Genomic DNA, 23,588 nt, shown 5'->3' on the forward strand with positions numbered 1-23,588 from the left:
TGACTTCTGTATCCCTCACTGCATTAGCAGATTAGGAGTTGTACCTACTGTATAAAAATATGCAATAATATTACTTCTCACAACAAGAGTAGAATTTAGTACTAAAACCTTAGTAACAGCATAGGGTCATGATGTCCAACAGCATAGTTTATTTGTACATTTTTGATAGTTAGCAGTACAGTACAATATTGGTGTGTCGAACAGCAATTTGCACCTGAATATCAAAGTCCATTAAAATACTAATTAAATATCCTTTCCCGTCATCTCCACCTAACTTAGCTAGAAGTATTTAATTTGCCCTGGCTTACATGTAAGCAAATGAACAATATATATATACAGTCACAGAAGGAATCAACAGCAAAGCTGGAAGTGGCACACGGGAGTTCAGGCTTTTTATTCTTGGCCTAAACAACTGAACCCTCAGCTCTTCACCTTTCTCACAAAAGCTGAAGCCAACAGCCTGCCCTGAGACAGAAAACAAAAGCAAGAACTAACTATTTCAAGTACCTGGTATTCATATAAATCCTTAGTGGTATAAAACAGCACAATGGGACCTTCCACAGCACCTCCTGTTCTGGAGTGAGCCTCTTGCTCCCTGCAGCAATGTGCTGATCACAGGCATGGCAGAGGCTACATAAGGCAAACAAAACTCACCGTTCAGGAGGACACATCAGCTTTACCACAGCCTGGAGGTTACTGTCCTGTCACCCAGACACTTGATTTACTCATCATAATACTCCAATCTGAAGGTTACCCTGAACTTCATGATGCAGGGGGCTAAAACTCTGATTGTTCTGCTCCAATAACCTGGCACTTGAGCTAAACAAATGGTTTCTTTTGCTGTTAGTCTCATAACAGGACTGCTCTGGTCTCTCTGCCAGAGGGCAGTATTACACAAAACTATGAGCTTGTTTATACAATTTTATAAGCACTTGCTTTATTTAAGCAATTGCCAAGGAAAAGCTTTAGATTCAACAGGAATTAAAAGTTGTGAAAAAGAGCTAGATAGCTAAAAACTAAACAAGCAAGCTTTAAATATTGATTAATTTAATAACTACAGTCAGCAATGTTTCTCGGATTATATGAATTAAGAAAACTGAACTGAGCATAAGATCATTGATGCCCACTGGTGAAAAAAAAAGAAAAGGCTATCTTCTTTTTATCTCTCTGCAAGTACTGGAAAGATATCTTGGTAAAGGTAAATGAAATAATTAAATAATTCCATGTTAGACACTCAAACATATCTCTTCACTTCCCTTTTCTGGTAACTCTTACCTTAAACAGGCAAGTCTTATATAATGGTCTTGTGAGAAAAGTTCATAGATTTTCTCATCTTCTCTTCAGAACAAACTAATTCCTGAAAAACAACTGGAAATTTAACTAGGCTAAAGATATGTGTAACTATGCTTTTTCTGATGTAGTGATCAATTAGCTGCAAGAAAACTGTCTGCCTCTACCTCCACTCCACTGATGCCAGCTGATGTATCCTAATGCACTGAGGTCTTCTGTGCCATTAATGTGGCTAGTACATTCTCTAGGAACTGAAGGAAGGACACCAGGAAATGCACCACTGTATAAGCCAAACAATAATTTTTCTAAATAGGGTTTCAAGTCTAAGCAGATACCTGAAACCTCAGCTTGTTTTCTTCTGCCTTATGCATTATTGTATATTTAGGATGCACATGGCAGAAGACACTCCAGATGTGTTTCCACAACTGTGTTCAAGTTACACAAGTAAACACCAGCAAGCCAGTTTTCACCGGTATCAGAAATACGCAGACATCACACAGTGACAAACAGAAGACTGACACCACAGAGCAAAGCTGCACAGATGCATTACTCTTAGAAATCCTAAGTACATTCCTAGATTTTTCTCTCCTACCTGCAAATGTACTGTGAACTGTAGATTTAAAAAATACATTCACACAGATATCATTTCAGCTGCATGTGCACAGTGATATTCCCTTTCCAAGATTGCCTTTTATGAAAACACCTACATACATCCCATTTAACACACAGTCTGAACCCTGCATAGCATTGTCTGGCACCTAAAGCACAGATAAGAGAAGTTCTTACTCCAACACATCAGCATGTACATACAAATTCCCCAAAAAGCTGTGTAAGCAGTCACTTTAGCATTATGCCAGTAAGCCACTTCTAGGAGTGAAATTACAGCAGTTTGAAAACCATTGAAAACGGAACAGCTGCAAACTTTGTCTTTCTTATGAAGCTGAGTGGCCATCTCGCAATATCCACCCTGAAGCCTCAGAGCTTCAGAGCATCATTCAAAGCTTGGTGCCTCTTTGTGGATCCCCCTCAGGCAGGTGAGGAGGGGAAGAGGGGAAGGGAAAAGGAAGAGGGATGACAGAGCGCTGAAGAGCTGAACGCCAGCTTACAAACAGAGAACAGAATCACATAACAACACTGGACCAATGGACTCCAAAACACAATGACGACACAGATGGACACAAACAAGACACAAAATTGCTACGTGAGAAATAAAAAAGAGCAAAAAAATCCCATAAAACAAAGTAGATATATAACTCAGGCTGCAAGAATCAGCCAACAGTACTGGTATAACTCTTCCAAAAAGAATAAATTATAGTTTAAATAAAAATGAAAATCAAAACGATATCCCCCCAAATCATACACTACAGACTTGCTTGGTTAGCCTGAATTGCGTAGCTCTGATGGAACACAAGATGGCATCATCACAGCCCATGCACCGGTTAATGAAGGCCATGGTTAGTTACATCAGCTAAACTACAGCATGCCAGAAAAATGATCTTGCACTGACCCAGAAATAAAAGATACAACAGACACTCTGCATTGCAATAAAATTCTTTTTATGCCATCTGCAGTTTGTGGGGCTCTTTACATTGGTAGAATTTTTTCTGGGAGAACTCAGGAGTAAAGGGGAGATTTTTTCCTTGTAAATGTTTTTTTTTTTTTTCCTGAACTCAATTGAAAAAAGGGGAAATAGGAAAAAACAGGATAGAGATTTTGCAGAAGTTTAAAAGATGTAGGGAGAAGAGAAAATAAGAATAAAGGAAGGGTAGGACTCTCCATTCTTTTGCACACAACTTTCTTGGGATGTCCAAAAGTGTGGATTTCTTAAGGATGGCAAGAAAAGATTTTGTTGCCTTTTTTGTTTTGCAGATCTATATCTCATTCTTGAAATGATTAAATCATTATTTTGTTGGAAGACCTCCAAAAATATAAATTGAGAAGTACAGCAATGATTTTAAAAATTAAAAAATAGCGGTATGGCACGGTTACGAGCCAAAAAAAAAAAAAAGGGAAAGAAATACAAAAGAAAATAAAATATCAATCACCAAAAATTCATGCGGCACAAGATGAGGTGAAACGATAGAAAATGTTCTTCAAATATATACAATGTATATATCTATCTCTATATACACGGGGTATGTGTGTATATATCGATTGATATACCTGTATAATTTTTTTGTTCTCCCTGCCCCACCCTACCCCAAGGCTAATTGGTAGATGAAATTATCAATTAAAAGTAAACAAATAAATAAAAGGAAGAAAGAAAAACTCTAAAATAAAAAAGAAATTAACGTGCTTTGTTCACCAAGATATAGCAATATCATGCATCTGTCCACACCAGCAAATGCCAGGGTTAGATGAAGGCATGAATTTCTGTGTAAACATGTGATTGGATGATAGGGGCTTCTGCTGATATTGGTAATTTATTACTTTAGCATATAGACATATATGCACACTGTATATATAGTGCATATATAGATAAAATATCCTCATGGGTGGGGCCTTTGGATTTCACATAGGAAGAAAGACCAGTATGCTGAAAACCAATGTCAGTATTCCTAATGTAAAAAAAAAAAATAAGAAAAACAAAATTCCTGTAAGTCATCTGCAAGATTGCTTAGTAAAACTTGGTTGTTTGTTTTTGTTTTGGCTGTAAGATTGTAGCTAGGAAATTCCATCAAACAAGTGATGCTATTACACCTTGGGACACCTTTGGGTCCGTATGGTATTTAGCCTGTGAGATGGAAAGTCTACTTCTCTGAGCACTCGGAGGCATGCACACGAGTTTAAGGTCATTTCTTGTTCACAGCATCAGAAATGGAGCAGAACTCCTGCTTGTCAGAGGGAGACAAGAGGGTTAACTGGGCACTGGATTGTGAGAGATGTTTCTTTTAGGCAAGCAGTGAAGATTCCCTATGTGCTTAAAGAAGGCTGATGTAGTTATGGAAGACAATAGTCAAATCAACACTTCTCTTGGTTTCTACAATTAAGTTTTCTTCACTTCCAGGATATTGGGTTTTGTGCTGTGCTGGCTGTTTGTAGACTCTTAGAAGAGAGATTCTGCCTGTTTTCTGCAAATAAATCTCTGAACCAGGCAGCCTGCAGGTGGATGGGTACAGCCCAGTAAATTATAGATACAGACACCATACCTGTAGGGTATGTGTCTCCTGTGTGTGGGTATGTGTACAAAACACTCTATAACTTCCAGTGCAAAGAACTGTAAATTTTGGCATCTCTATTTCTGTCTCCAGTCCCTCATAGGAAAAGCTGACCAGTGTGATTAGACAATGCCAGCCTTTTGGGAAACACAGAATAAATTTCTCTGGAAAAAAAAATCACGTAAGAAATTGATGGGCATATAGGAAGGGAAAACTGGCAACTGCACCGGAGAAGAAACATAGGATATGTCAAGCCAGGGAGCTAGGATTAAGCCCTACAGATGATTTCGAGAGGCTGGATTATGGGCTTCAGGCTAATTGGCAAATGTTTGGGTCTCACTATTTTGAATAGTCCAATGAGCAGCTTGGGCTATGATCCCAATCAGCTGCCTGGCCACCAGCATCCAGCCTGCCTGGTGCCAGAGCGCACGAACGGCTCTTGACTGTTAAGTTAATGCTTCTTCAGGGCAGATGAACAGTCATATCCCCTGTATCATTTACATTAAGTCATTCTGGGACATCTAGAGATAGAAGGGTATCTAGACTTGTCTGCAATAAGATGAATATTGAATATTTTTTATCCCTGAACATGCAATGGTTTCTTTTGCATTATGTAAAATACAAATGGGTTTTGGATGGCAGCTGTCATTGCCGTCACTTAAAATAATCCTTTATATATACATACATGTCTACAGGTGATGTCTGTTGCCTACTTCAGTCAGGAAAGGTCCTGTGACAGCTCCTGTTTCTTAAACAAGTGGATCTACAGAAATCCCAAAACAAATCACTTTTTGGAAGAGGGGCACAAAGTGGTAGCAGGCCTTCTACAGTGTCTCAAGCCAGCCTGAAAAATCCTGAAGGGAGCAGTGAAGAAATTGCCTTCACACCAGCTTCTTTGAAAGAGATGCAAGTGTTCAGATGCAGATCGTATGCTTACAATATTCAGGTCTTGGATTCAACAGTGAATCAGTAGTAATAACTAAGTGGCAATATAACTTTGCCAAATGGCCTTCATATGATATTTAGCCTCAAAGAGAACATGATTTTCAGCCTTTGAGTACACCAGAAACAAAGGCTTCAAAAAGACTCTCTGGAGTACTGCCTCAGATTCAGGACCAGGACCAAAGAAATATGTTTAGACACTGGGATTTGATTCTGACAATATGAAATCTGAAAATTTCTCTTTTGCAGGGCCACATTCTCTGCTGCTTTTGTCTTGGCTATTGCACAGCAGGTTCATAGTGATGTGTACCATATATCACAGCTGCAGTAGTGAGTTCAGTAACCTTTGCATTACTGGACTATAGCACTGAGGGTGATAGAAAGCCAAGTCCTGGTGTTTGGCAGGAACTCAAGAGCTTTAAAAGCTACACATTATCAGAGCAACAAAAAGGAGACTGTGCTGGGGTTAGGTCATTTAATTTTCTGTTTGCTCTAAAAGGGATCAGGCAAGCCAAAAGGCAGCAACCTGTCAACAGAACAGGATGAGGAAATTTCAAATGAGCCCAATTAAAAAAACAACAACCCAGCATTAAGTTTAAAAAAATCCAAACCCACAAACTAGAAAATACAAGCAGGATAATCTGGATCTTTTCTTTCCATGATGTATATATTTAAATGCCAGATCTTGGCATGTGACCAGAATCCTGACTTGGCTGGTGAAATGTAAAGGCAAACATATCTGCTCAGCCAAGCCAGCACCACTGGATTTTGATAAGCTGGCTCAGATTGCTTTAGTGATCCAGAGCAGAACGGGCTGTGTGAGTGCTTTGATACTGGCTGTATTGCAGACACTGGAAGCACTGGGAATGCAGACAATAAGATAGACAAAGAAAATTAGAAGGTCCATAAAACTGTTACTTTTCCTTCCTATTATGATGGAATTAGTTAAGCTTATGCAAAAAGGATCTGCATATTCCTCCACCGTCTGGCAAATCTGTACACCAGCACTTCTGAGATTGGAAAGACTCAAAATCTGGAAGTGCAGATTTCATCAGCAAGGACCATCTGTGATGCAACTGATTTTTACATCTAATCAAGATAACTTTTATTTTCAATGCCATAGTAATTCCCAAGAAAATATTCAGATTTCAGTGGCTCATGCACTCCACCTTCCTCTGCAAGAGGAGTAGGGTGCAGTAACATATACTGGGTAAAATTTGCAAGAATATCTAATAGTTTAGGAGAGAACCTTCTGCAGTTTTCCAATGAATCATATTATTTTACGCAGAAGATATTCAAATGTCTATAGGGACTTACAGCTGCCAACTGTAATGTTTAGCAGGATTTTCATAGGCATGTCATTTTTACAAATCCAGTTTGTACCTGTTCATAGCATTAGATTTCTAATTGTGTCAGGAAGGAGATATTTTTGGTCTGGAAATGTTGCTCTACAACAATCTGAAATTTCATGCTAAACATCCTGTTTTACCATATTTGTCCTCAAACTTTCATTTTTCCACTGGCTGCACAAGCTGGAAACGTTACTATTACAACTACTGGTCATGGAAGTAATTGTGACTTCTGAAATAAAAATGTACAAAAGATGGAGTCTCAAAAAGACCTCATTATGTCCTTTAATTGAAATACTTGGTAATCAAAATATGAATAAAACAAAAAATCTTGACACATTAGTGAAGCTTCAATGAAATGACTTCTATCCATTCAGTGGCATCTCAGATGTGGTACATTAGTCCTTTTAGCATGGTCCTATTACTCTCATGCCTCACTTCCATTATAATCACTGTGCTGGCATTTCATTACTACCTTTACTGAAACACTGTATGTACTTCACAATCTAGTATTATTTTGACTGCTTTTCTTCCCGATGGGGAGTTGAAAACCCCCCAGAAATCCATGAAAAAAAGAAACGGGAATTAGGCTAAACTACCTCTTAGTATCAGTCACTGTGTCACTGCCTTCCCTGACATCACAGGGAAGTCAAGGGTACAGGTGGAAGTTCCCAGCTACAAGGCAATGCCAATCTCAGGTTACTGCAGGACCAAGTTCTACCAAAAATGTTGGTACAGCATGATGAATTGAAAAGAAATGTGACAGCACTAGCCTTGGGTGAATTTTAATGTTATTATTTTGTTACTCAAATGGCTTCAGGACATTAGAAACAGAACATTTATAATACTTTCTTGGGATTTTTTTTAAGGAAAAAAAAATCATCCCAAACAAAACAAAGAAAAACCAAACAAAACAAAGCCAAACAAAAGAATCCCCCTAAACTATTTATATGTTTCACTTTTAAGGATAAAAATTCTAACCAAATTCCCTCTTTTTCTTTTAAATGTACACAGAAATTCGATGATGTCTGTTCTCTATTATAGAAATGCTTAACTCATGGCAAGCCTCAAAAAAGAAGACTTGAAAAAGCCTGTAAGAAATAAAATAGACTGCAGTTGCCTGCTGGATATCACATCATATATCTCACCAGAAAGAAAAGCCATCAATATATCAAAATGTATCTGAAAGGGAGAAGTTGAGTCAGTTTCACGTGGCCAGTCCTTCTGACTCTTTAATGGATACATTTTGAAGCATCACTGCAGATAACAAGGCAAGAGTTACTACTAATTTTGTTATGTTAGAACTATGTTTTGGTGCTCCCCAATTTCTTTGGGCTCAAGGAAACAAAATTAGTATAAATACATTACCATGTTAACTGTATTCAAAATCCCATGGACAAACATATCCTTTAACATTCATCTTCAGAGCAATTAGGAAAGATTAAACATTGCTAATAACCGAGTTTTGTTTCACTTTTGTTTCTCTTCTGTTTTCCAAATGCTCACCCTCCCTGCTCCATAAATCTTCCTTATTTGTTACACTCTCCATTGATATTTTTGTTTTACCACTGTGTCAGTAAAGTAACTTCTACTTCTGTAAACAACTTTATATAAAGCAAATAGCGATGCCATATCTGTGTTTTGCTTCTGTCAGGTCCATGGGATCTGATGCTTGGCTGTATATTTTTCTTATATACAGTGTATATATACATAAATGTATGTATATATATATATATATCCACACATATATACACATATATAATTATATATGTACACATTCACACACATATAAATATATGTATGCATTGTTTTTTGCAAATGAAATCAGAAAGCTAGCAAAACAAAACTGACCTGACTTACCTGTACTGGGCTCACAGTCAATGAAATCTTCATCGTCACTGGAACACTCAGCTGATGAAACAATGTCATCTGTTGTCTGGCATATGAAGCAAAGGAAAAAAGGAAAAAAAAGAGTTATTCGCAAGTCAAGAGGCTGTTACAGAGGCAGATAAGTATCCAAGAATAAAAAGAGCTTCAGATTTGTAACTTTTAAAATATTTAAGTTGTATCAGGCACCCCAGGTAAGCCTGGGTAAATGCACCTCCATTGAGGTGGAGTCTCCTGTGGAAGGTACAGTGCTTATCTTGTGCTGTTGAATATTTCAGATGTGCGCAGGTGCTGTGCACCTGCTAGGTGCACCACAGTGATACTGCTGAACAAACTACAGTGGGCTATGATGCTTGTTTGGCTGGCAAACCATCCTCCAACAGCCACAGCAGATGTGCCTGGTTGGAAGATGCTAGGCTTCTCAATAAATACCAGTATCAGGTAGGGTCAAGCAGAAGGCACTTACTGAGAGATTTATCATACGAGGCATGTTCAGACTTCACATGCTTTCTGCAGAGAAAAATTTACAAGATAGACCCGATGATATGCATCACTCAGGCACCTAGCAGTACTCTTTGCTGCAACTGATGCATGACTCTGAGGCAGAGGTAATTGCTGCTCTCACCTCTTGGGCTGGGAATCTGGTAGATAGTAAAAATCTGTGCAAACCATTTGTTTCATGTTGAAGAGCTGCTGCACGTGTCAGATATGCCCAGCATGTTTATGCCCAACAGTGACTGTTCACAACCCTTAGAGGCTTCAGCACATTTCTTTGCTGAATTTTTTTTGGGGGGTGTGTGTGTGTGTGTGCTCATCTAATTAATGAGCAGCATGTACTGCAGCATGTTAGGGAAAAGTGTACTGGTGTCTCTTCCCAGCAGCATCTCCTGCCTGTAATTGCTGCAATTAGTTGAATTAGTAATGCAGACCATTAGGGAGAGTCTGTGGCAGCCTCTGGATACAGGTTGTAATGTTCCTGCACACAATACAAAATTACCCCAGCTCAGCAGCATTGGCTCAAACTCTGACTTCTGCTGAAACTGTCTCCCTTAACAATTTTTCCTGGAAGAGAGTTGCCTATTCTGCTGAGCAGTAGGATCAGCAGGATAACTCCTGAAACAAAACAACTGAAATGTTCCTCATCAGGCAGGGAGCATTGCTAAACTCAGGAGCAAGGCAGTTGTACTTCAGTGCTCTCAGTGAATATTCCTGGGAATCTCATATCATGGCAAGACTTTCAAATACTTATTCCTGAGAAAGATTCACCAGCTTTAAGTAAGGTCTTCTTTAACCTTCCTATGCCTGCTATGGCTGTCTCCAACATGTTCCCTCTTTTCTTTAAATAAGTGTTCTGAGGTCTCAGCCTTTCCTTTAGCCTTCTGTGCCCTGAAGCTATGAGGTACCTCTGACCCCTGCCAGAAGTTCCTTGTTCTCCCCCTCTCTCTTTCTTTTTGAGCTAAGGGGGGAAAAAAACAGAACCAAGAAGTCAGTTAGAAAGAACAAACTGAACGTAAGATTTCCTCAGTCTTGATTTCTAAGGCTTAGATAGAACAAAGAAAGAAAAACAGGATTGGTGAGCTGTAAATAAAAATGATGAAAAGAGAGTACTTGTAAAAGAACAGCCATGAAGCAAGGGCATACCTGTTCTATGCGTTAGTCATATCCAGCATTGCCATTTGGCAGTGTTTTGTAGGATGCAATCTTGTAGTTGTTTCATGCTTAAATACTTTCATTAAATACTTCTATAATATTGTCTCAATGGGGAGTCAAGGTTAAAATTAACTGAAAGCAATATGTTCAAAGAAATTTCCTGCCTTATATGTCGAGGTAATTTTTTAACATCTTTCAGTCATAGGAAGTGGAAGAATTCTGTGGAAATCCTACTGACTTCTCTCTTAAGACAAGCTGGCTTTAAAATTCTGTCTGCTCAGTGAGGGGAAAAGAAAGGAGAAATGCACAAAATAGAAATTTACTTTTTTCAATTCTTCTGCTTCTGTCATATATTGTAGAAAATATTATTTATCCTGTTAAACTTTATAACTTATAAAGTGATCACATCTTCCAATACTGGAATGCAGCTATCCCTGGGTAGAAAGATATTAGTTTTTAATTGCACCAATACAAAGTAATTTAGCACAAACAAAACTACACTATATGAAATTTTTAAGTAGGTGAAATGTAGTTAGTGAAACTGGAGATTTATACTGTAGTTGTCCAAAGTTAAGGATAGCACTGTGAACAAAAAATAAAATACCCATCACTACTAGAAGACCTTGTTCAGTGCTAAAGCCCTGGCAATTGGTCTTGGTTTTCAGGTTGGATTTAGAGTGTGTGGATTTTGCTCTTAGTTGAAAATCTGACAATTCACACTTCTCATAGAAGAATTGTGATGATTTGCTCCAGTAGGACATAAATAAAAATTATAACAATGTGGTGTTGTCACTTAGGAGCAGCTATACCTATTCGATTACCCATTTGCTTGGATGTAAGGTCTTCATGCAACATTAACTTGAAATCAAATCCAATTGAATTGACAATGTCATTCAGTATTTGTAAAGAATAAGGAGTTCCTTTATAACTCCTTTTCACCCCTCTTGCTTATTAAGCACCATCATATGAAACCATAAAGGTAGCATGTCCAGAAAAAAACAGGCCATATTTCTTTACACAATGTTGTTTGGGTTTGGGGTGAGGTCTTTTTTTGTTTGGTTTTTTTTTTTTTTTTTACACTGGGCAACTCCTTGCAACAGGATATTGGTAGGTAATAAAAGTTTAGATGCATTTTAGAAGTGATCAGCCAAACTAAAGGTAAAATATCCTTCCAGGCCTATTAAGTACACTATACCCGGTTTGGGAGGTCCTTGTAGCAGGACCTGAAAAGTCATGAAGCCTGGCCCCTGTTTCTCAGTCAATTTCCTATCTAATAAGCAGCCTAAGGTAGAGCACACAACATATTTATGCTGCATTCTTAGATACATATACCAGATTTCCTGCTATAAAACTCTCATGCAGCTTGTGTTGGTTCTGATCAGAGAAAGGCACAGTCAGACAGACTCAGACAAAATGCAAATGTGTGATGTGGAATACTCACCAACCCTGCCAACTCCACCCTCTAACTGCACTTTTTCATAACTGGTTCCACATTTATTTTATCAAATAATCTCCATTCTTTCTCCCCATCTCCACTGCATGCTATTTCACTTGATAGTCCAGCTTTTCTTGCTCTGTGATTGCTGCTGATTTTGTATGTACAAAATGAGTGTTAGAAAAAGAAAAATGCCTCCAGAAGTGGTGTTAGACTTAAGTCAAGGTCATTAATGAGTTCACTAGAAACCACAGAAAAGATAAGTATACTAATCTGTGTTGCCATTTCCTATCTTGTATTTTTAATCTCAATACTTTCCATCACAATTCATCACTAACTGATTTTCTAGTCCCACCACATATTGGTTTTCCATGCACCTTCCGCTGAAATACCAACATCTGCATCATCCCAAAGGAATAAGGCTATTTCAGTGAGGAAGAGCAGCAAATTCCTGACCACAGAAACAGAGTCAAGGAAACATCCAGAAGACCATTACTTCTTGTAACAGGAATCCGTACCTTTCAAAACACTCCTGGAGCTGAGAATTTTCACTGGAGGATTATTGTATTTGCTGTTTTCACAAGACAGGAGAGGCAAGTGAGAAAAGACCCTAGAAATCTGTCCTCTAACTTAATTTCTTCCCATCAGAAGCAGCTCACTGTGAAGTAGTAAGCAAAACCACTATCCCGTTTTTGGTTCCTTTCCCCATTTTTGAAATGGTTCTGATTATACTCACCCATTGGCCCCAGGGGCTGTAAACAGATTAATTCTTTAGTGTCTTCCCAGTGATCTAGGGATAGTAAATGCTAAACATTCTTATGTACAGGCAACAGGATAGTAATGAAACTTCCCCATATGCTATGATGAAAACAGTGTTTGTGCTTTCATTGGAAAGAACATGAGAGAGAAAATATTTTTCTCTTCCCCATATTAGCTAAATTCTATATTAAAAATAATAAGTCACACTACACTATTTTAAAATATGTATTTCATTTTTAAAGAATCCCAGCTTTGAAATTGCTTGGCCTGTATTAAAGGACATAAAACTAAAGATAGGTATTATAATAACTTTCAATAAAATCTCTCTGGCAGGAACCCTTTTTATTCCTTCCTCTGAAAGATTTTTTTATGGCATTTATATTATTATTTTTTCTCTCCCTCTCTCTAGCATTTAATGAAATTGCCTTCGAATAAAACCAGGGTAGGAGAAAGTGCTAAACTCTGAGTTCACCCCAGAGGATTTATGGGCATATTTACCTTCAAATTCTTTCAATTTCACTGAATTGGCTTCCCATTCCTTGCCATGAATTATTAGTTGTGTAATCACCTCCTCCTAATTATTCACTCTAAGTGCCTCTTCAATCTTGCCACAGTGATGGTTCTACATCTTTGTTCATTACACTGTATGTACTGGTGTGGGACGTATAGTGCAAAAAAAATTGGGATGGTTGGGCAAGACCTGCTCAAGACGACTCCACTTCTGTCCAATCTTTCAATTGCCCAAAGCCCTAGTTTATGTATCGGATCCATAACCTTTGCTCCTTTGTTCTGCACGAAATGGCAGGTGCTGAATCTTCCTTTTCCCAACTGCAAACTTTTTTTGACACCTTGCTCTTTGGGTGCACTGCTATTTGAGAAAGATTAAGCATGCTGGGTAAAATAAGTCCTGTCACAGAACAGCTTTATGAAATTATAAACAACACACCCAAGAATGATGGAGTTTTCCCTTCTACTGGGAGAGAAAAGACAAGGACCCATAAATTCAAACTCCAGACAAATTCCTGCAGAATTATATACTTGGCAGTTGTTTCACTTGGTAAAGTCAGATTCCATTTTTCTACTTGCCTTTTTCTTGAAACTCTTCTGCACACTATACATATTACTTCCAATTCAACACCATTATCTGAAAAGCAACACTTAATGTTTTGTTGTGAGAGAACTGTAAATCTGTTTGCCACCAAGGAACCACAATTTACAGTACTTCCTGAAATATGACCATCACAAAATGCCAGGCACAAATATCTCTCTAAGAGTGGAGAAATACAGTTTATATTAACCTGGGCACTGCATTTGCCTTTCACACCTAAAATATAGAGAGCTGAAAGTCAACAAACTTTTCATAAGTACAACCACTTGACTCTCTCCATTGCTTCCATTCTGCTATATTTTTTAAATATCTCAAACTTAGTATTGAATATGGACTATGTATTGTCTTTGTCTAACAGCATGCAGTATGAATGCTCCCTCAGAATGGCAAAAAGTAGTGATGCTGTTCTGTCTTTTAGAAACCAAGATGTTTCTTGGAAAATAATAGGTTTAAGGCATTTGCTGTCTTGACAAAAGAAGGTAACAGTTGAAGTGTGTGTCTCATTAGGTGCCATTTCTAGCTTGAATACCTCAACCTTTCATACTTTGGTAACTGAGCTTCTTAAAACACTTTTCATGTTCTATTCACAGTATTCAATTAAATTAGAAGCCTTCATCTGTCCTTTCTATGAGTTACATTTGTTCCTCACTTTTTATTTAATCTTTATTTGCAAAATACCCTGAAGTTCATTATGGTGTAGCAGATCTCAGACACTCAGTCTGGACAAATCCAAACTACTACATACAGATACAAATAATCTGCATACCAATGGGAAAATATTACAAACATTGTAAAAATCATAATGAGGTATTACAAAAGAAGTTGCAATTTGGGACTGTATAAACTTTTAAGGAGAAGTCCTGGATCCACTGACTGTTGCTAAAGAGTATTAAACCTCTCCATCTCATTAGCACTGGATAGAACAACAAATATTTTCTTATCATGGGACAGACATAGCCAGAAATATGTGCAAGCCCTTTACATCCCCACACACTGATCATGAGGTTGTGTCTTCCTCTGAAGAGGCAATGCATCAAAGAACATTAAACTATTGCTTCATATAGCTCATTTGAGATACATGCAAAACCAAGAGGGCCAAATCCTCTGTTGCTTTAAATTGGCATTGATTTTAACCAGACTACAACAACTTTCAGGAAGAGAGAATAGCTCATTACATTTAGTTTTGGGCAATTCAATGCCAAAAGACTAACTGGAGTCAATTCAGAAAAGAGGCACTGAAGAGAGAAAAGAACTTGAGAGATGTATGTAAAATACCAGAACTTGACATAACAAGGACTAAGGTATGTTAAATATGTACAAGTGTCAAAAGTGACATCAGGAAAAAAGATGACCTATTTAGGGTGCTTAAAAAAAGAGTGGATAAAATTATCCCCCATCCCCTCCTTCCCCGCCCCTCCCCCCCCCAAAAAAAAAATTTATTTTCACCAAGAAAAATCTCAATAGTGATCTTTATCAACTATGGAGAAACGTCCTCAAGGAAATACAGAAACCACCAACATTGAGATCAAGTAGTTGCCTAAGCCATGTAGGTAAGAACACCATTAGTGCACACGCCCTAGTGGGTATCTATCTTCAGTCGAATCTAATTCACTCTAAATCAAGTCAGTATTTGCATACTCTTCATCTCTATGTAACATAAATACATTGGACATTTCTCTCTGTCATTGCAAAGCAGCCAGTAAAGGGATCGAGCACAACGTTTCAGCTGGTTGTGCTCAGAGCAAGAATCACAGAATATGCAGAGTTGGAAGGGAACCACTAGGATCATGAAGGCCCAACTCCTGGCTCTGCACAGGACAGACCTGAGAATCACACCAAGTACCTGAGAGCATTGGTCAAATGCTTCTTGAACTCCATCAGGCTTGGTGCTGTTACCACTTCCCTGGGTAGCCTGTTCCAGAGCCCAATCAGCCTTTGGGTGGAAAACCTTTTTCTAATATCTAACCTAAACCTCCCCCGACACAGCTTCACACCCTTCCTTCAAGTCCTGGCAGTGAGACTGGTAGCTTACCTACGAAGAGGCTGATAGGAAACCAGCAGGCATATACCTTTCAATAGTAGCCCAGCGAAAGTGCATCTCCTGGCTGTATGTTCCCAGCTGGACATAAAAGCTGATTTTCTGTCAAATTACACTATTAAGTGGGGCGGTCCCATGGTGTAAAGGAGAGCACTCTGGACTATGAATCCCAAGGATCTGAATTCAAGTCTCAGTAGGTACTGTCCCCTGGCAGTTCAATGCCTCCCTGCCATCCCATCCCGTCAGATCTCGAATGCTGAGCAGGGTCAGTACCGGGTGCTGTGACAGTCCCAAGGACTTCACTGGCACTGTCCAAGCTCGCTCAGCCGTGGCAGATGGACCTTAGGACTTAAATGGCGGGGCCAGTTCTGCGCATGCTGTGCCTCACCTAAAAAATCCACTGCACAGGCTGGAAGGGCACACCCACGGGGGAAGAGCCCTGCCCAAATCTTTGTTCGCAAAGTCTGCCCATACATACTATTAAGTAGGGGTCATGAGAGAGCTACCCCTTAGCAAAATCAGCCATTTGTCCATTATTATGGCAGACAAGAGATAAAGGAACTAACCAGTTAAGAAAGAGAAAGCAAAAAATAATCCTCCCAATTGTATGTCAATCCAGTCACGTTTAAAAACAGGCTTGAAAACTTGAATTAGTCCTCTGAAAACCAAAAGCCTGTCCCAATAAAATCAATAGTTCATTAAGACTGTAAAGTCAAAGTCTTCTTGACCAGGTTTGATGACAAATTTCAGGGACTTTGTTTATGCCAGAGCTGTGCGAAGACAACAGGGAAAAAACATGTTTCTGCCTTTTGTCTCTGTCTGCTGGCAGTGGGAAGGGTGATGATGTTGTGAGAGAGCGTGAGCAGAGAGAGAAAGAGAAGAGAAGGCAAAGAGAGAAAAAGTAAAGGGAGGGCAAAGAGGGGAGAAAGGGAAGTGGGAAGAATTAATTCATCTGGTGTTCAAGAGACCCTGACAGGGGAAAAAGAAGTATTGAACCACAGCAGCTTAACCCAACTTCAATGTACCTTCCCAAAAGCATAAGGAATGTAATTCTTCATGGTGTTCTGCTGATAAGCAAATCCTTCTAAATCCTTTCAATTTATTTCTTGGCCTGAAGAAATTACATACTAGTTAGGGCTTAAATAAATAAGTAAATAAAATTTCACTTCCATGAATCTAGATTGGTTATTTATTGATTACATATACCCACAGAGTCACCTGCTCTGCTGTTTCTTTTCTTGTCTAAGAGAACAGTGGTCTTTTCATCTTGAATTAGGAAAGGATCAACTGGCAAGTGTTTTCCAGATTATTTGGTGTAACCATCAAGATTTGCAAGAGCTTTGAACTGGATTGTAAAATACCATTCTTTGATTTTAACAGAAAAGATGCAGCTTTATCAACCATATTCTCCTTCCTTTTTCTGAAAAAGTACCTTGAAGATGAAAGTTGTGTGTTAATACACTGAGGTCATTATCTGAGCATGATGCCTCTCAGAATAATAACACAGGAAGAATTTTCACACTCAGTGCCCTTTTCATCACTTGATACAGCTTTTTCCTCTTCCCTATTATAATTTTAGGGCATTAAATCCCTCCCTGACATCCGATCCCATCAGATCTCAGAAGCTCAGCAGGGTCAGCCTGGGTTAGTACTTGGATGGGAGACCTCCTTGGCTGTAGTTTCTAGTCCTGAGAACTTCATTGTCACTATCCAAGCTCACTTGGCCGTGGCAGATGAACCTCAGGAGTTAAAGGGTGGGGCCAGTTCTGTGCACGCTGAGCCTCACCTAAAAAATCCACTATGCAGGCTCAAAGGACACACCCATGTGGGTAGAGCCTTTCCCAAATCTTCGTTCCTGAAGCCCAGCCATACATCCATACAATTATAATTTTATTTCTTATTGAAAGAAACCCGTTACTTGAAACAAAAACTGTCAACCATCTGTTGTAAGTATAATGCCTGTTATGTAGATGGTGGTGATGCAGATGAAAACTAAGAAAAGGTACACTAGGTGTGCACATCATGAACTAAAATAACTAAATATCTTAATGCTAAAAATCAAGCATTACAGCTGAACCAACAACAACTCCCACTCTGAAACCAGTGAGAGCTGCTGGAAGGACAAAATGCTGAAATTCAAGCACTGCTTGGGAGTCTGACTTTCTGAATATCACATCAATCTACACAGTGTTTCACAATGCTTGCCCAAGAGTCTTCAAATGGAAGACATTTCTTTTCAGAAATGGTCTGAAAATAGTTTCAAAGTGGTATTCCCTGTGCTGTTACTCCCTCAGAAAAAAACAACAACCAGCCAAACACACAGGGCAGCATAAGCTTAAACTTGCTCCTCTTAGCATCTGCTTAAAGCAGGAGACAAGAAGCAAAAGCTGAATACAGATTCTCAGAGGTATGTAGGAAAAAACCAGCTGCTGGTGTGGGTTCTAGCCCCTTATGCACTCATTCTGATGTATTAACTTAAACTGTCACAGAAATAATTTTATTAATATGCTGGGCTATAAACTACAGTTGCTGAAAAACAAAATGTTATCTACTTCACCAGTAGAAGGGAAGAGCAGATCACTTGAAAGCAGTAACTTAAACTGCCCCAGTCTAAATTGCCAAGGCCATTGAATCAGAGCCCTCACGTTACTTGAGTTTATACTCCTGATATTGTTATAAATTCACTATCCGACATCAGCAAAATTACCTCCTTTACTCATGCTTCTTTTTATACTGCCATAAAAAGCGGAGAAAACAACTTCTCTGCTTGCTTGGCATACAGCTAGAATTTTAGTAAGTATTTTGCATTCTCAAAGCAAAGCCTAAATAGGGAAAAGTCCTTTACATTTAGTAAAGGGAAGCCTATGTTTAAGAAAGTTAGGAACTCAAGTGATCTGAGATGAATCAGCTGCCCTTTGAAGACTCAGCCTCTAGTAAGAGTAAATGGGTTTTTCTTTGCGTGCTGGCTGGCACTTAATAACTGTGTCAGAAGAATATATTTCATTTACACTTTGCTCCTTTGCTGGAAATCAATACGTCGTTTGCTGGCATTTTCTTCTGGACATCTTTATTTAGCTTGTCTTTTCTCCTCGGAGGGGAGGGAGTTGTGTTTGATTTTGTTCTGTTATTGATTGGATCACTCTGAGCAAGAAATAAATAACTAAGCACAGCACAGTAGCTTTAATGACAATCTCTTAAACCTCAAAATCTGCACACCGTGTTGTACTCCCCCCTAACACATGATTCAAAAGAAACAAATCTGTAAAGTACAGTAACTATGTAACAAAGAGGCAGTCACATATGCAATTTAACTGGCATTTCTATCTATGTGATAATTAATAAAACCATACAAGTCCTGTTTCTATTAAAGTAGTATTCTTATTGCGGTAGTACCTACTGCCGAGATCTCATAATCTCTTACAAATGAGGCTTAACACAAAATTTAAGATATGGGAGAGCTTTTCCCAGCAGACATTGTTCCCTGGAGAAAACCTGAGCACATTCACATATTAAACACTGATGGAAGTGCAGCCTAATAGGTTGCAGTTGATCTACAAAAGGTTAGCAAGCGATGGTGGAGGGGCAGTCACTGTACCCTGGCTGCACAGGAGCACCACGCCAGCCCACAGCATCCCTCTCTGCACCACGTGAGAAGTGACAGGCAAGCCAACCCTAGGGGCTGCATGGTAATCTCCCATAAGTTCTTTTAAATTGAGGAGTGTTTCTCTCTTAATTTTTACTCCTCATTATCATATCAACCACAAACAGTTGGCATACACAACTGTAAAATTCTAAAGAATATACCCTGATCTAGAGTCCAAACTGTGGCACTTAAAATGTAATGTGACAGAATATGTTATTCATAAAGTAACAATAAACGTAATCATTCTGAATAAATGTGCCTTAAAACAACTTCTGCAATTATTGTAAGTACCTCTGAGTGCAACAAGATAAACAACTACCTTTGAATATTCACATTAATGCACTAGACTCTTCTTGCCAGACAAATATTCCCCTTTCTCTCCAAACATTAACCCACACTTAGAAAATAGCATTTAAATACTGTTACTCACAGGATTCACACATTAGCTCACAAGGGAAAGGCAGTACCCACACATTTAAATGCAGAATAAACATAATGTAGAATAAAAAAATGCACGATAAACCCTGGTACACTAAGTACATATCAGCACCTAGAAAAGATCTGTGAATAAAATTACAGAGCAGAGCATTTGACAGAGGAAAATAGCCACTAAACACCTGCATGTAAGCATATATACAACATACCTGCCAAAAAAAGGCCATAAATAGTTTTAATTTATAAAAAATAAAGAAGTTCATAAAAACAAAGAAGGTCACAAAGGTGCCTGTGGTAGAACTCAGATTTCCCAGGAACAGTGACAGTCTTAGCCACAAGTTCATCCTTCCTCTTTTAATATATGATATAAAAGATTGTCAGCAGCTAGTACAGAAACATCTGTATACACAACAAGTTATATATTACCATTGACATACTGAAATACTGACATATCAACATTATCATAGTAAAATGTAATAAAAATTAAGTTAAACAGTTCTAAACATGATTCCATCCAGCAATACAACTGCCAAATATCTGATGCTTAAAAATCATGCTTTTCTATCATTAACAAATTTTTTCCTTTTGAAATATGACTAGACTAACAACTTTACTGGAGACATAGGGAACTGATTTCACACTACATATTAGCAAAAAACATGTAATAAAAGATTAAATAGGTAAATGAAATCAGTCTTACCACTACCAGGAATCATGGGGGGAAATTTAGGAAAGTTAGAGACAGAAGTTTGTCTAATCATAGCTTAAACAAGGAAAGATATCTATTCCCATCAAACATACACCCACCAGCTTAAAAACACATTAGTTCCATCAAGTACTGATGAAACCAGGTAAACGTCAACCTCATGAACTGTGGAACAAGACAAATGCCTCCTGCACATTAAATTTGAACTGAACCTCACTAAAATTCCACATGAAGTGGTCTAAGCTGCAAACGGTTGTCGTGCAAGAAAATGTTGCCACTGGGTAGGCAGACTCCCATGAACAACAAACCTGGTGAACACTTATCCCTGCTGGGTTTCTCAGCAGCCCCTGCCTAATCAGAACATTTGCTCTCTGTGAAGGATAAGAAGGCCATTTTCCTTCCTTATTTATTTAGTTTTCTAGTGAGTTTGATTAAATGTAGTAAAGGCAAATCAATCTTTTGTGTTTGTGTAAAATGGAAAAAAAGGAATAAAGTTAGCTTTAATGGCCCAATAGATGCTCAGCTGGAATGCACTTACCAAACGAGAGCTAGACAAAGGAATTCAGGCAGCTTTAAACACCAAGAACAAGCTGACATCATCTATGCTTCTACCTGTTTAAAGGGAAAACAACAATCCCACTCCACACCCAGTGAAGAGGATCTCTCTTTCTTTGCAATTCTATCAAGGCATCAAGCACTACAAGGCTCTTCCTTGTATCCTTCTAATTCCCTTGGTGAAAGCTTGGAGATACTAGGAAACAAGTATCCAAAGGAACATCAGAAGGAGAGAAGACATGACGTTCTAAATCAATAAGAATACCTATTTCACTGTTAGTAAACTTGCTTCTAAACTCACCTTTGTTGTGGTGTAACATTTTTGACAACAATGACTTCTTGTAAGGATTGTAAGACAGAATGAAATTCATGCCCACTGTGAAATGAAGAAACTTCTGCATGAAGAATTTGAGTGAGACACTTACTAGTCAAAAGTAGCACTCTGAGAAACTACTTTTGTCACACATGTTAATCATACTGTTGACAACATTGGAAATCACAAAAGAAACTCTGCCTGATTTCATGCAATGCCCATTAAAGCCTTCAGTAATACACAGAAATCCCTAGGCCTTCTAGAGTACGGAGAGCCAAGTTTTAGCCCACAGAGTATTCAACCTTAGTCTTAGCAACGCATAGAACAGGACAGCTTGACCAGGCCAGAGCTAAAATGTAGCAAGAAGTATTTGTCCCCATATCTAAAGTACTTCAGTCCTTGACTGAAAGATAAAAGTGTATGCTTAGGTTTCTTGCTACATCAGTTTCAGCCTTTTCACAAGAATTACTAAAGCCTAAAGAATGAGAATGTTTGTTCTGAGACAAAATTTGATGTTCCCGTGCTATAGCAGGTATAGCAACAGCTTTGGGATGATGGCATGGTTCTAGTCTCTCTTGGAAGGAAAGAAGTTCACTTTCCCTTAAAATTCCTTTCTCAATGGTATCATTTGTAGCTTCACTTGTAGTATCCAGGAACAAATCATAGTAGCCACTGACACTAAAAGGCGATGCCCTCTGCAGTTTTACCACTTAATTTTCAGACTTGGGCCCTACTTACACTAGGGGATTACTGGCATGACAGACATAAGGGCATATCCAAGTTGGCAGATCTGCTTCTTTTAGGTCTAGCAGTACTGACTCAAGAAGGGTTTTTGCCAGCAGAGTTACACCATCTCTGAGTGTTGCAAGATAAGCTGACAACAGTTGGCATAGTTATATCCATATCAGGATTTTGACTGGCAACAGCATATAAAATCAAACCATATGCATTTTTGCACTCTGGGACACTGCAGTGACATTGTCAGAACTCAACAGTATACCACTGTATTACCCCAAATGCTTCACATGGCAAAAGAGTTTTTAAAGAATCCTGTAATTTTCTCCACATTCTTTAGCAGGCATAAAACTTTGCAAGTAAAAGACTATGGTCAGTGAGATTTCGATTCAGAAATCTCAAGGTCAGAAGGTCCATTATTTTCACCTAGTTTGATCATCCATATTACACAAGTGTGGAATTACACCAGAGAACTGAATGCCAGGACTGAGAGGCAGAGTGCCACTGCCACTGATTTGCAATGACCCTTGGCAGGGCAGTAAATCTGTAAGCACATCAAGGCTTAATTTTTAAGATAGTGAAGATGCACATATATCTCTTGGAAGCAAATATTTATAAGCTACTGTGAGAATACTCAGAAAAGAGTGCTATGCAAAGCATCAGAAGAAAAAATAAAGAATCATAAGATCATTTATGTTGGGAAAGAACTTTAAGATCATTGGGTCCAACCATTAACCTAATACTGCCAAGTCCAGCACTAAACCATGTCCTTAAGTGCCACATCTACACATCTTTTAAATACCTGCAGGGATGGTGGCTCAACCACTTCCCTGGGCAGTCTACCATTATTGTATCCAGTCCTTTATATTTGTGAGCAGTGATGCCTTGAGAGACCGCAGAAAACAGAACTCCGGTCAACTTAGTGTAGGATAAGGTAAAAAGGTTCCTTTAATGTCCAGGCCTAGGGCCTACAGGAATACATGATGATGCACCTCTATCTATGTCCCGACACTGGTTTCATGGTTTTTATAATATTGTCTATCCAGTCCTCTTTTCACTAATCTCTTCAGTCCAGCCCCATCCTGCCCCCAACACACCCTGTCAGGAATTGAGTCTGAGGTTGTTTTGGGACCCCCTCTTCATCATCTTCCTTGCAGCATGCAGGGAACTTTGGAGGCTTTCCAGTGTTCTGAGCTTCAAGGTCAGTGTGCCCATGTTTATGTCTCGTAGTGCAGGCTTTAAGATATTATTCAGTCTTATGCCTTGAAAACAAGACTAAATAGCTAAAGGAATTTTTAGGGATTGATATGAGATAGGGGCTAATATGCATAAACATTGAACTTAGGCTACTGGGAATACTAGCACACTAAAATCTACGTTTCATTACAATTATTTCTAAAATCTATAAAAAATAAAAATCAAAAATCAAAAAAAACCCGAGACATCAGCAGAAAGACCCACACTTTCAAAATGGAACTCCCATATGGACTGCAATAAACTTATGCAGGGCTGAGATAGGAGGGACCTAAGAAACATTCTGCTCTCTTTAATGCTTCTGAAATGAAATACAGCATTGAAAATGACT

General features: G+C 38.6%; 1 protein-coding gene across 3 annotated transcripts in view; it reads right to left on the minus strand.

Annotated features, from left to right (window-relative positions):
- NRXN3 (neurexin 3) overlaps positions 1 to 23,588 on the minus strand; it is a 1,004,771-nt gene that overhangs the window by 30,054 nt on the left and 951,129 nt on the right. For all 3 annotated transcript variants that reach the window (XM_071557744.1, XM_071557743.1, XM_071557741.1), the window contains one exon: positions 8,600 to 8,675. In XM_071557744.1, the coding sequence (XP_071413845.1) occupies positions 8,600 to 8,675 (76 nt within the window). The remainder of the gene's footprint in view (positions 1 to 8,599; positions 8,676 to 23,588) is intronic.

Source organism: Pithys albifrons, chromosome 6 (genome assembly GCF_047495875.1).
Source record: "Pithys albifrons albifrons isolate INPA30051 chromosome 6, PitAlb_v1, whole genome shotgun sequence".
Taxonomy (NCBI): Eukaryota; Metazoa; Chordata; class Aves; order Passeriformes; family Thamnophilidae; genus Pithys; species Pithys albifrons.